We start from the raw sequence: 14,676 nt of genomic DNA on the forward strand, positions 1-14,676 counted from the left end.
CAAAATCAACCTAGCGAAATTTGTCAATAGCCCAGTGCTTTACCTATTGAAATTTGCGATCATGACAATGACATATTACATAATCCGAACATGATTTCTACAGTGCGTCCCAGAAAAAACGAAACCGAAGATTATCGATGTTTTATCATAACTTATTCACATTTATAAATAATAAATGACACATGTTTGGAAAGCTGAGATCCTCCTCTTTCATTTGAAGCCATTTACATGATGCATATTCCATGCATGAGTGATTTAAATGAATTTGAAGAGAGGAAACCAAAAAATCATTTGGCGGACAGTATCTGAATTTCAAAGAGAAAATTACATTTCTAGAAAGTTGGGTCCTTGCCCTTTCATATGACTCAATCAGGCAAAATGAGCAAGGAATGACAAAAATATGTTTGTTTAAATTAGTGCTTGCATTTCCATAATTTTATGAAACGAATTCGTTTTCACTTGCTGCCTGCCGTAGCAACTAGCAGAATTGACAAAAGACTTAACTCCGTTTCGATGACAATCAGCCATGCTTTAAGTCTCCCATCTACACCGATAATTCGTTTTTTCTGGGACGCACTGTATAAGGCATTAAACAAAAGATGTTGTATTGCCCTTTAGGGGCCAACATATGGGTCGATCGGTCGGTCGGAAATCTTTTCTTTTTTTTAACCTTTTTTTTTTCTTCTCCCTCTTTGGGCTTATATTTCTCAGTTTTGAATGCTTTAAAACATATTTGTGTATTCATTAAACATTTTTTTCTTCTAAAAAGCGGTTTAAAAAAAGCCGACCTTAGATTACAAGATTTTGGGGTCGGTCGCAAAGGGCAATACAACATGTTGTTTTTGTTATGCCTAAAGGCGATGCAATAAAGTATTGCAAAAGCCTTCGTCTTACATCTGCATTTGTCTTGCCGACTTCATCAAGCAGCATGTAGAGATACATCTTGTCTCTTCTTCTCATATGTTCCATCTTCTCAAAGATGCGGTCTACTCTTGACAAAACCACTTCTGGTTTGTACTGGAATATGCCTTTCAAAGCCACTGTACCAAGACATAGAAACAAATTTGGTTTGGTTGATAACCCAAAAGTATCACTTCCACATTCTTACACTGTGTGATCCACAAACTCCTTATGTTACATTGTGTGTTAGAAATGGTTTGTATTCCAATAAATTAGAGATACATAACACCATCTGAGCAGCAGCGAACCAAGGCGTGTTGTGGACTGTCATTACAGGGACTACCGGTGTGACCAGCTGTCAACAAAATACATCAGTTTAGCGCTGAATTAGTTATTCAAATTCATAAGTTAGCTTTAAACGTGTTTGCGAACACCCTTTTCACAGTCCCTCTAAAGAGCTATCAGTTTCTGTTACTCCTGTTGAGACGAACACTGCGCTTGAAATCTCACGGGTTACTCATAATGTTCAATGGTAATATAAATATTATATTCTTCCTGTTGGGAAACTCCCCGACCGTGTGGTTACCATCCTCTACATTAATGGTACTACTCTGACACCACCCTATGCCCTACTATTCTCTCACGCTGAACTTAACCCTAACCATTGTAAGATATCATAAGGGACAGGGGTCATAGGTACTACTGGTCCATTGATGATTTGATGGTTTATTCCACCTGACTGCTCAGAAAGAAAAAGGTGTGTATTCTTGTCCGGACGCTTGTAAACAACCAGGGGACCGATGGCTTGAAGTCCTCCCTAAGGTAATGACTAAGTAATGGTGATTAGTGCCTTACCAAAGAACACTAGCATAGCCACTTGGATACGAGACCACTGCTCTAACACTTAGCTATTTCGCCCCCTCAGTTAGATCTTACCAAAACGATGGACCTACGGGATTCTAAGGCACCAAAGGTAAAAACAAAACGAATACTACTCACTACTAGCGGTTTTTCCTTCGCACTTGTTGTCCAGATAAGCATCTGCTATGTCATCACCATACGGAGCCAGTAGTTCACCATTCTCGTAGACAGTTCCTATGGCATACGCGGCCACGTTCTTTAAATTTATGACGTCACCCAAGAGCAGCTTCACCACGTAAGGCAAAATTTCCTTGAAGATCTTTAACTTTTCAGTAATCTAAAGAAGATATCGATAAAGCAAAATGTATTTTCATACCAGATTGAATTATTTTACATTTGTGGTATTCAAGGCTTGTACTTTAATTTATAAACCTATGAATAATAAACAATATAATTGTCACAATTATTTCATGAAATGTGGTAAGGAAAAAAGATTCAAAGTTTATGGGCAACAGTGTACTCGTATGAGGTTTATATGCCGAGTTCAGACACTTTTCAAATGACAGAGTGTGGCACACAGTGGCCACATAGAGACTCACCGTGTGTGAACGCATAAGATTATGACCACAGAAGTGATTTTATGGGGATCATGTTCCCATGTGAAAAATACGCACACAGTGTGTTCACATTATCACTGTGGTCATCGAAAGAATCATAGGCTGAACGCATTACAATGTGATCACAGAGAAAAATTACGAACATAATATGCTTGTAATGTGAGTACACTACATCACGGTATTTTTTTACAGAATAGCTTGCAACACTGTGGCACTAACTGATAGATCACAGTTTGATAATAATCGCATTATAATCACAGCGATAGTTGTGAACCATTGCATAAGATCAAGAATATTATTCACAAATATGTCATGTGTCCACAATTTCACAATATCTTCATTGGGACATGGTATTTGAAAATGTGGATTTGAATGGATTCCCTATCAAGCGCTATGCAAATGTAATTATTATTACAGCGTGCCAACGTGGGTAAGCTTAGTTTGTTTACACTGTATTCATTTTGTGGGACACTCAAAATCAACTTCATAGACTTACACTAAAGAAGAATCCATTGATGATGTTATAGAGGATATTCCCATGCACTGAAAGGGACAGCACATCGCGTTCAAGCTCCTGGTCCATGCAATATTCCATGAGACTTTTTAAATGAGGCACGCTATATTTACTGAGGTTAAACAGGATGAAATATATAATTATATGGCATAGATGTTTATACAAACAACTACACCCTCCCCTCCCGACTATATCGACGACATAAAGTTGAAAGGACGATCCCTTTTCTTTTACAGCTTCTTAGATACAACATGATTGTTCCTCCAAAAACATCCTCTCCGGGACCTAGTTTTTGCCCCTGCCCTCTCTTTCTCCCTCTCTAGCTCTTATTTTTCTTTCTCTAGCTCTCTTTTAATTTCATTTCATTTGATTTGTTTTATCTTTCCACAATAATGATAAAAATGTTGGAGATTTAATATTGCACATATCCACCATGCATGGTGCTCAAGGCGCTCCAACTATTACTCCAGCTCTGCAAGCAAGGCAGCCGATTTCGGCGCTCACAGCATTCAAGGAAATCCTGCCTTCAGGTACACATTTAACACCTGGATGGAGAGTGGCAAATGTAGATTAATATCTTGCCAAAGGACATTAGTGCCGTAGCGGGACTCGAACCGCATACACGAGATGTATTTCGACATAATACAATTTTACATTGTAAATCTTTACATCAAACGGGCATGATATGAACAAGTCGACGCACAAGAGAATGCAATATTAGTATCACTTAATAAATTATATGAAAGCCAAGCTGCGTTAATTACCCAGCATGTTCACGGAGATAACTGCTAACGGCCCCTGCTAAGTACTTGTGGTAACAGTTTTCTTCCAAGTCGATGTCGTCTCGTCGTAGCCACTTGTCAAAGGCTTCGAGGTTACACTGTAAAAAATGTTTGTAAATTTTACAATCCACCGGCTGTAAAACTCGACGAATATTATTTTATAGTCTACGTCTTTTACAGTGAAAGGCCTGTAAATTAGGGTGTGACGTCATATAGTCTACGTCATTTACAGTGAAAGGCATGTAAATAGGCCAGTTTCGTAATGTATTCAGAGACCTTTAAATCGCATTACGTAATCGGAGGGTCGGACAAGCAAAGAACTCGCGGTGCGTAGCAGACTACACTTTGCGTGCATACCATACATGACTGTGTTCGCTAGGTGTGATTGTATCGTTTGTTTTTGCTATTTTGAGAGAGAGAGAGAGAGAGAGAGAGAAGAAAAAGGAGGCAGTTTCAAACTTGAATAATAAATATCTTTGAGATGTGATTTTGTTCTTCATACATTTGATCTTTAAAATCGCTGAGTCTTAGGCAAGAATAATAGAAAAGCATTGCTGGTACAGAACTAGCGATTCACATCTTGCAGCTAAAACTGTTCGGCCAAGTCCCCGGTACAGGCAGCGCACGATACCCCCTCAAAAAGAAGAAAAACGAGGTCGATGATACAAGCGACATTGGCTTGAAAGCCAGTGATGAAACAGAAAGCGAAGCACCAAAATATAAGTTAGCTAGCCGATATCGGTAATTTCCATTCAATTTTGCATTTACCTTAGCTTGAATCTGAGTACAAATTTGGACGTAGAAATGAAAGAAGTGATGAACTATTTTCCACTCGTTCGCACACACAGTCACCTCTGCTTGCAGAAGCGTGCGCGCGTACCACGTGTTCGTGTTCGTGTAGGCGCGATTCACATTTTCAAAATGAAAACAATTTTACGGATCAAAAAATGTTTGTGAAACGCCTCGATACGGACTATTTCAAGGCGGACGAGAAACGGCTAACGAGAAGCAAGCACTGACCGCAGAATCAATATTATTAACAAAAGCAACGAGAAATAATGACAATAAAGGTATAAGGTCTTTGTTAATAAAATAATATTCATAAAATAACATCGTCCGATGACAGAGAGCTAGAATAAGAATGATGACTAATGATAAACAAATAATTTTGAACGGAAAAAAATGAAGAAAAACAATGAACAAGGAAAAAAAAAATGATAGAGCAATGGAAAAAGGGAATAATAAAAGTAATAATAAAAAACCTTATGATGGCAAGGAAGAAGAATCAGGATGATGAATAATTTTATTGTTTATAATAAGATTAGGAATTAAGTTTGATTTTCATAAAATAAAAGTTAATAGTCTATTAGACAACAATTATGCCGGACCTTCGTTATTCAACTTCAAGAAGCAATTATTATTTTAAAAAAACATTTAAAAATAAAATTATTACATTTTTTATTAGATCTAGTCTAGACTTCTACTTTTTATTTGTTTATTATTTATATATTTTTTCTTTTTGTTCAAGTTGGTATGTTCTGTCTTTTTGCGTCGGTTTGACCTGTATAATCTAGTCACAAGTGGCTATCATGAGCTGCCGAGAGCTAACTAGAGGGGGGATTGTACTCGAGCTTCTCCAGGCCACATAATCTATGGCCATCGGGAAATATCAATCGAAAGTCTTCAAAACTCTTAAAAGCCTTCAGTTTTCGACGATCATAAATGCATGGTCCGCCATATTCTCTACTAGATAATTGAATACGTCATAGGTCCCAAAGTCAGGAATATCGTCAAACTTAAGGGAGGTATGTAACTAGTTCACTTAACGAAAATCCTGCCCGTTGTAATTTCCCCATACAGTCACGTCTACCGAGTGACACGGACCCCGTAGGTCAGGGGCTACGGGCAGGCTAGTCCGCTACTGCGGACGCTAATTTAACGAGTCTTTTCTCGGGTGTATACCGTAGTCGAAACTCCTCTTTTTCTTAGAAAATATTGCAGCTGCCTGAAACTCAGCTTGATGAATGGCAAGTTGGAAGACATTTCCGGCCAAAACAGAAATTCATATATATACACGCAGTTTTGATTGAAAGATATGAATGCAATTTAACGGCAAGAACCGACAATCTAATACACAATGCACATATTCAACATGGTGATTTGGCAAAGCTTGTCGGGCTTGGTTACAGTAACCGCGCATTACGTAACCGCCGAAACTGGCCTATTAGGGTGTGACGTCATATTTATCATGTCGACTACTCCGACTCCGATGCCAAAACTTTGTAAAATTTACTGGTCAAATGCCGTATAATGCGCGCTAGATATTGGCTTACGGTCATTTTGCTGTTTTTTTCGCGCGCAAGCGCTATGAATACGTACGCGCACGTACTGTACTCATCGAAATCCAAGTAAGGTTTGAGTTCGTTGACTGTACTGCACAGCTTCGTAACTTGGCAACGCGATACGCGCGATCGCGAGTCGAATATGCAGCGCAGCTAAGCCGTCCTGACACGAGCGAAACCTGATTCGTAGGTAAGAAATCGGCCTTAATCTTGTCCATCTTTCCAAAATCATTTTAATTTTTAATTACATTTTAACTACTATATGCTTTACGTCATTATTAAGATAATTTCTGAACAATTTAGACATGTGAAACAACTAGATCAATAACGACGTGAGAATCGTCATAATACGTTTGAGTAATATGTAGTGTAAATGCATGAGTATGGTATTAGAATGACAATGGCGACGCATATATGAATGATGAACTTTACAGCAGACACATGTAAGTAAAATCGGTCGATAGTTACTTGGATCTGACTTAGAGCCTGTAATGTTTTGGTCCTTATTTAGACAGCCGAAAGGACGACACAACAGCCTTCAATTACATGGTTGATAACGTGTGTGTATTCTCTGTTCAACTTCTGTACAGGTCATATTACAATACACTATACATTGTTCTTGTACGAGTAACCAATGACAACCAGAAAGTATGGAATGCTAATTGTGCAGTTGTTCAAGATACTACAATCCTCCCTACCTGGATTAAAACCTTTCTATAATGAGATAAGTCAATCACAGTGTAGCTGTTGTTATTTCTATGGCATGTTTGACATCATCAAACTGTAACAATCATTCATCAATGTGTTTTAGACCATGTAAGAACAAACTTTGGAAAAAACATCAAAACAAGTTGTAACTCATTTAGAGTATAAAACCAAACTTGAACATTAACCAAACTCAGCTAATTTGCACAAAGCCATGTATAGAACTCATGTACACATGTAATGGTTAAATAACTAAGTTGCATCAGACAAAACTTGCTACGGATAGCCAGTATTACATATATACACTTCAAACAAGAAATAATTCACTTTGTGAGATCATGCAGAGCTTATGCATATAGCAATATACCATCTAATAAAATGTGAACTCTAAAAGTTGTAAATTAGGCTTTTAGGAAGTATTCATGGTTGAAATAAGCTGATTATGTAGTGATATATTTTCATATCAACAGATCAAAATTACCTATGACCTGCAGAGGTCAATAACTGTTTGCTAGCATAAAAATCTTGTTCTTAGCACTCAAGTCTGTTTCAGTATAATAAAGCATAAAAAATGCAATTGACTGTTCTGTCATACATTGTAGGCATGAGGCAATAGCATCGAACAATATGAACTCAAATATCAAATATCATAGATTATAAAACATAGCAATCAGCAAATACACATGTACAAACCTTCAAACTGTGCAAAACTGATATTCATTCATAACACAATATAATGGCAACAAATAACACCTTTTTACAATTTCCTTTCTTCTTTCCCTTTTGAAAAATAGCCAAGTGTACAAAATATTTTCTTTGCATGAACGTAGAAAATTAAACTGATTCAATTGGAATTCGCTCTTTATAAAACCTTATAAATTACTTCCAACTCCGTAATATTGAAGAGCAATATTTATAAAACTGAACCAGATTTCTGGAGGCTCTAGTTTGTGTTTGTTTGTTTGATTGGTTTTTTTTTTTTTTTTTTTTTTTTAACAATTAAGCTATACGTGTTTACAAAGCATACTGAGTAAATGCAAATCTGTGATACACGGAAAATAATTTCAAACCAATAGTTACAACACTCTGAGCCATTAATCAAGTTACATGCAATAATTAAACTAACAGCAAAGAATAAAAAGATAATATGAAATCCACCCTTGAGATCTAATCTTGATCAGAAATGCAAACTCACATGAACATTATGCAAACTTCCATTGTGACAGGTTAGAACAATAATTTGTTTAAATACACATAAATGCATACAGTAACCTGAATAAAAAGTTTGCCATCAAAAGTTTTTTTTTTTTTTTTTTTTTTAAATGCAAGATTAAGAGTCAATGTCTCATCATTTAGTCATATTGTGCATTTCTCCAGTTTTCTTTGTCTTTGACTAGTTTATGAGTAATGAATAGACTGTGAACTAAACATAATCGCGCAACCGTGCTGGTTGTCGTCGATTGCGTCTAGGATTACGTCGCGGTTGCACAACAAGTTGTTGTCCTTGTGCATTATCATCACTAAGGTCAATTTCAATTTGATCATTGTTAGCAGATTGGTCACAGGGAATAGGACCAGTGTAAAGCTTGAAACGTGATGCGTTTCGCGTGATGTAGTGATTACCATGACGTACAGTGATTCGTGAACCTTTCTTCCTAACTACGTTGTATGGTGTGGAAAGGTACGGGGACTGATGTTTGCACACTATACCATCACGGCGGACAAGAACTGTGTCTCCTACATCGATATCCTTCTCGCGTGTTGTACCGTGACTATCCGCGTACGCTTTCATTTTCGCTTTCTTGCCACGATCGCGAGAGCGGAGTTGATTATCCGAAGTTCGTTCTTGAATGTCGGAGACGGGAACTATAGGCTCAGGGAGGCGAGTACGGACAGGTCTGCCAAACAGGAGTGTGGCAGGGGGGACACCAGTCGTGGTATGCGGCGTGGCGCGGTAATTGCGAAGAAATCTGTAGAGCTCTTGCTTCCACGATTTGTTTTGAGCGATGGCAGAGCGATAGGCTTTCTTCAGTGTTCTCATAAATCTTTCAACTTCACCGTTCGCTTGGGGCCACCTGGGGGTTACCCTTCTGTGCTTGAAACCCAGGTAGTCGGCAAAGTCAGCGAATTCACGACTGTTGAAAGGAGGCCCATTATCCGTACGGACGATATCAGGAACGCCGAAACTTGAGAAAATTCGGTCTAGCTTGGGGATGACTTGCTGAGCTGAAGTAGATGAGACAATTTCAACCTCGGGGAAACGAGAATAGTCATCTATAACAACAAGCAGGTGGTCACCTGACGGGAGATCAGCGAAATCAATGCTAAGTTCTGACCACGCTTTTTGGGGCAGAGGGGACATGCGCAGAGGCTCTTTGACATGCTCGATTGTGTTAGACTGGCATGTGATACAATCACGAACAATTTTCTCTGTCATCTTGTCAATAGAGGGAAACCACACTTTTTCACGGATAAGACTCTTTGTCTTTGTGATGCCTTGATGTCCCTCATGTGCAATATCAATGATGCGTTTACGAAGAGACTGCGGGACTACTATGCGATGTCCGCGGAGGAGAAGAGAATTGTCATCCACTGTCAATTCCTCGCGAATAATGAACAAGCTCTGGAGTTCTGATTGGTTTTCAGTAGAGTTCGCAAGAAGGTCATGCCAGTTGTTGTTCTTGATGGTGCGAATGACGTGCTGTAGGACTGGGTCCTGTTTTGTGGCTTCAGCGATTTCGGACATTGATACTGACTTCGGAACTGCATGATGTGCCACAAAACTAACATGAGCTTCCGCCATGGATTGATCATCGGATACGCTCATCACCGATAGCTGAGGATGTCGCGAGAGGTAGTCAGCGGGGTTATGCTGACCAGGACGATACTGGACGGTGTAGTCATACGCTTGCAGCTTCAGGATCCATCTTTCAAGACGGAGCGGTGGCTTAGCATGACAGTTGTTGAAGAGCGATACTAGCGGCTTATGGTCAGTTGTGACTACAAACGATCCACCATACAAATACACATGAAAATGGACAATAGCCCATGTGATGGCTAGGGCTTCACGCTCTGTTTGCGAATATCGAGATTCAACGTCTGTGAGGGCTCTGCTTGCCAACGCGACAGGAACCGTGTTCTCCTTGTTATGCTGAACAAGAAGTGCTCCCAGACCATGAGGACTGGCATCAACGATAAGTTCAGTGGTGCTGGCCGTATTGAAGTATGCCATGGTGCATTGTTGCGAAACTCTTTGCTTGATCTGAGCGAAGGCGTCGGCTTGGGCAAGACCCCATTCCCATTCACTATCCGACTTAGTGAGATGGCGAAGAGGTGCTGAAATCGAGGCCAGACCAGGGATGAACCTGGCACAGTAATTAACCATGCCTAAGAAACTGCGGACTTCGGACACGGTGCGAGGTTCAGGTACCGCTCGGATGGCTTCGATCTTTCTCGGATCAGCGCTAATGCCATTGGATGAGAAAACGTGACCAAAATATGTGACACGGTCAGCAGCAAAGACACATTTGTCCTTGTTCAAGGTCAGGTTCACCTCACGAAGGCGTTCGAGTACAGCTTTGAGGCGAATGTCATGGTCCGCTTTGTTGTTCGCGAACACAAGAATATCATCACTTATATTCAAGACACCCGGTAGGTCCTGAAGAACAGCTTGAATGGTGTGCTGAAAGATCTCAGATGCAGATGCGAGCCCGAAGTTGAGTCGTTTGTACCGAAAAAGTCCGACATGAGTTGAGAACACTGTGTACGGACGAGACTCTTCATCAAGCTCTAGCTGGTGGTAGCCCGAGTTGAGATCCAAAGTGCTAAATGTTGTGGCACCATTCAAAGCAGACACAAGATCATCAACGGTTGGCGTGATGTGACGTTCGCGCTTCACAGCTTTGTTGACGTGACGCATGTCAACACAAATGCGGATGTTATCACTGTTACGCTTCGGGACAACAGTGATCGGAGAAACCCACGGAGTAGGTGTATCATGTACCGGTTCTATGATATCAAGTTCCTGCAATCTGTCAAGTTCCTGCTCCACTCGCTTTCTCATGTGGAAGGGAATCCTTCGGTAGGGAACTGCTACAGGAGGAACGGATCCATCAACATGAATATGGCATTGGTGATCTTTCAGTTTGCCAATACCAAGGAAACGATCCTTATACGACTGCTCTAGCTGAAGATTGTACGTGATATGAAGGAGACCAAGTGCAGTGGCAGTGCTACAACCCAGCAGTGTATCACCACTGTGCGTGACAACAAATATCTTTGTTTCCACTGTTTTCGATTTATACGAGACAGATGCGGTGAATGTTCCAACAACATCAAGCGGGACTGTGCTTCCATACGCATACACAGGAACGGAGGGCGCGTCAAGATGAGGCCTTGGTGTGATCGAACGATACGTGTTCTGACTCACAATCGTTACTGAGGAACCAGAATCGATTAAAGCTGAAATTGAGATCCCGTTGACCTCAATCTGAACAAACGGTCCGTTGGCTGAAGAAGAATTAACATTGAAAACATAGTCCTTTGTTTCAGCTTGCTCTTCCTTACTATGCTGAGCAGGTTGGTGATCACGCTGAGGCTCAGGCTGCGGAGAGCTAGTACAGCTGCATTGACATGCTGCTGTATGTTCAGTATGAATTGCGATAGAATTGGACTTTAATGGTCTAGATAAACAGTACTTCTGGAAATGATTCAATTTTCCACAAGAATGGCACGTAACCCCTTTTGCCGGACAGGGTTTATCTGCGGGATGTGGGAACCGACCACCACAATTCCTGCATGTGACTTTCTGTCTGGTCGCTTGCTGTTTTCCACAAGTGCGAAATTGGCGTTGGACAGAGTTCGGATTTGAGGGCTTGTCATGACGCGTAGCAGCGACAGTTGATTCTCGAGATGTAGCACTCTCCATCTCGGCTGCATACTGATCAGATTGCTCGAGCGTGCGGGCAGTATGAAGAAGTTTTTCGAGTGTGACAGTTTCACGAAGTGCGTACCTCCTCAAATTTTGCGATGTACACCCAAACACGATTTGGGATTTGATTTCCGCAGTTTTGTCCGAGAATTGACATGATGAAGCTAACTTCTGCAAACGGAGATGATACTGAGCAACAGTTTCATTGTTCAATTGTTTACACTGACGAAACAGATAACGTTCATATTCCACATTAACAGACGGAACAAAATGTTTCTCTAGCGCTTTAATGGCAGCAGAGTAAGATGTGGCTGTGTCTGGAAGTGTTTCAAAGATTTCCTGCACATCAGGACCGGAATAGTGCAGGAGCAACGCTCGCTTCTGGGCATCGTCTGTTACAGCAAATGCAGTGAAAAAGTTCTCTAGCCGTTTCACGTATTTTCCCCATCTCACACCCACGGTCGCGAGATCATCATGGCACTCAAAACGCTCAAACTGGGGTAAATTCATGTTGAAATGTTCTCAAAGTAACTTACGCAGTGACTCGAGGGACTGTGTCCATGAAAGTTCAGGTTCATGACGAAATCACACATCTTCGTCGCCAAATGTAATGTTTTGGTCCTTATTTAGACAGCCGAAAGGACGACACAACAGCCTTCAATTACATGGTTGATAACGTGTGTGTATTCTCTGTTCAACTTCTGTACAGGTCATATTACAATACACTATACATTGTTCTTGTACGAGTAACCAATGACAACCAGAAAGTATGGAATGCTAATTGTGCAGTTGTTCAAGATACTACAGAGCCTTTTTTGAAGATGGGTGATATGGTAGCTTGTTTCCAATCTTCAGGTAATTCACTGTCCTTCATGCTCTGTTGGTAAATGAGTTGAAGTACAGGTGCTATTTCTTTGGCTGCTAACTTCAATGCAGCATTGGGAATATTGTCTGGTCCAGCTGCCTTGTTGGTTTGGAGATTCTGTAAGAGTTTCTCCACTCCCTGTACGGTGATGTTCACATCTAATATTTCTTGATGGGGACTATTTGACAATGTTGGCAGTAGCGGGTCTTCCTGGGTGAAGATACTCTGGAACTGTTGTGCTAACACTTGGGCCTTTGAGCTGTCGTCAACTACAGTTACGTTGTCAACCTTAAGTGCGTGGATACCAACACTATCTCTCTTGCGGGATTTGACGTACTTCCAGAACTTCCTTACGTCATGAGATATAGATAGCTCTGATATGTACTTTCTCCTTGCCTTACGTAGTTCCCTGTCTACTTCTTTCCGGACGGTCTTGAACTTGTCCCAATACTCTGGTTTAGTGCTGTTTTGTCTTGCTTTGATGTAGTAGCGTTCCTTTCTTCTACAAAGCCGTTTGTGTTTCTGGGAAAACCATGGTGGTTGGAACTTTTTCCCTATCCTTTTGCTGGGGACATGTTTGTTGATAAGAGCAGTGATGGTGTTCTTGAAGAGGCACCAGTTCTCGTTAACCGAATTCTCTTCAGGCTTGCTGTTGATGAATTCTGTGGCGGATGTTCGGATGTCACCTTTGAAGGCTGCTTCATCCACTTTGCTCCACTGATACACTGTTCTGGGAGGCCTTGCCGAGATGGAGAGCGTGGCTTCGATTTCCATCATAACTATGCAGTGGTCTGCTAGAGGTGTAAGTGGATAGACATCTATAACATGTGCAGGATGAGTTGTAAAGCAGAGGTCAAGAGTGTTCTCGGTACCACTACTATCCTGCCTGGTTGTGAAGTTGACCTGTTGCTCTAAGCTATGGTCGTCCATTAAATTCACGATCTGTTCTTGAAGGCGGCCCTTAGGGTTGGTGTTGTTTTCAGACCAAGTCATATTTGGGATGTTGAAATCACCACCCAGGATGATGTAGGGTGTTATGATCTCTTGCTTGATCTTCTGTAAGGTAAGGTCTAACTGTGGGAGGTCATCCATTGCGGTCGGTGGCCTGTAGTAGCAACCGATGAACCTTCTCTGACTTCAAGGTATTTCGCACCATACCTGTTCGCTGTTGTCCTGGGTGAGATCTGGTCTCTCAATTATTGGTAGGTGGTTTATGACTGCTATAAATACTCCACCTCCTTCCGTTTCGTCCCTGTCTTTCCGTACAACATTATATTGATTTGGGAAGATCTCCGAAGATAATATACTTTCATTAAGCCATGATTCAGTTCCTAAAATTATGTCAGGGCATTAATCTGTAATGAAGCTTTGAAGTTCTGCCACACGTTTCTTAATACTGTGAAAGTTGATGGTTGCAATTGACAATTTGCCTAGAATAGGTTTCCTTGCAGTGTTCTTATTCCTGGTTACGTTGTTATCAACATCAGCAGAGGGGGGATTATCTTGCGGGTTTCTCTTGTCAACACTTGTGTCCAAATAGAGTGAGTTAGATATGTTCATTAAGGAGCATAGAGGGCAGTACCATAGTTCATCTTGGTTTAGTGGGCCCATGTATTACATCCACAGCATAGCATAGCTTTATCTTGATTTTTAACAGAACGTTCACACATAACACATGGATATTTTGGTTTGCGTCCCTTCTTAGGTGGGCCTGGGTTGGGTTCAATATCACCGCTACGAGCTCTAACATTTACTGTCTTGTAAGAGTCTATCTTGATTTTTGGTACACGTTGTGCCAGATGCAGGTGAGACAAGTATAACACTATGTCATGTACATGAATACTACTAGTCATATAATTCAGGTAATTTATTCTAGCAATAAATTTGTTGACACTAGTACTAGATATAATTGCAGATGTAGTCACCAAAGTCGTATCAGGCCTAATAATAGGCTCACAGTTACTAAGTTCATCATCATGAGAAAGATCAACATCAACGAACACATCAACATCATGATCCAGATCAAAATTTTGGCGATGCCAAGTCGACAATGTCAATGGTGGAGAATTGGTAAAACAAATCAGAGCATTCCTACCGTAGTGGTGGGTGAATCCAGTCAATAATCCAATTTGAAGGCTATCGGACTCCGTACCTCCGTAG

General features: G+C 40.7%; 1 protein-coding gene across 1 annotated transcript; it reads right to left on the reverse strand.

Moving 5' to 3' along the window:
• Positions 1–1,891: 1,891 nt before the first annotated feature.
• On the reverse strand, positions 1,892–12,161 carry LOC115929100 (uncharacterized protein K02A2.6-like). Its single transcript, XM_030997282.1, has 4 exons — positions 8,355–12,161; positions 3,657–3,772; positions 2,875–3,004; positions 1,892–2,098 (listed from the first exon to the last, which is right to left on the reverse strand). Exons 1-4 carry the CDS (start codon positions 12,159–12,161, stop codon positions 1,892–1,894), a joined length of 4,260 nt encoding a protein of 1,419 aa, XP_030853142.1.
• Between the last annotated feature and the right edge of the window lie 2,515 nt (positions 12,162–14,676).

This window comes from Strongylocentrotus purpuratus, unplaced genomic scaffold, assembly GCF_000002235.5.
Source record: "Strongylocentrotus purpuratus isolate Spur 01 unplaced genomic scaffold, Spur_5.0 spur5_scaffold_4, whole genome shotgun sequence".
NCBI classification, from domain to species: Eukaryota; Metazoa; Echinodermata; class Echinoidea; order Camarodonta; family Strongylocentrotidae; genus Strongylocentrotus; species Strongylocentrotus purpuratus.

Bases quoted from the DNA above. Each gene is read 5' to 3' on its own strand.
- LOC115929100 (XM_030997282.1), bottom strand. From the start codon at position 12,161: ATGAATTTACCCCAGTTTGAGCGTTTTGAGTGCCATGATGATCTCGCG. The intron at 3,773-8,354 runs GTACGTCATGGT...CATTTTTTACAG, and splicing joins AGAAAGGTTCACGAATCACT to TGTAACCTCGAAGCCTTTGA. The intron at 3,005-3,656 runs GTAATTAACGCA...GTTTAACCTCAG, and splicing joins TATCTCCGTGAACATGCTGG to TAAATATAGCGTGCCTCATT.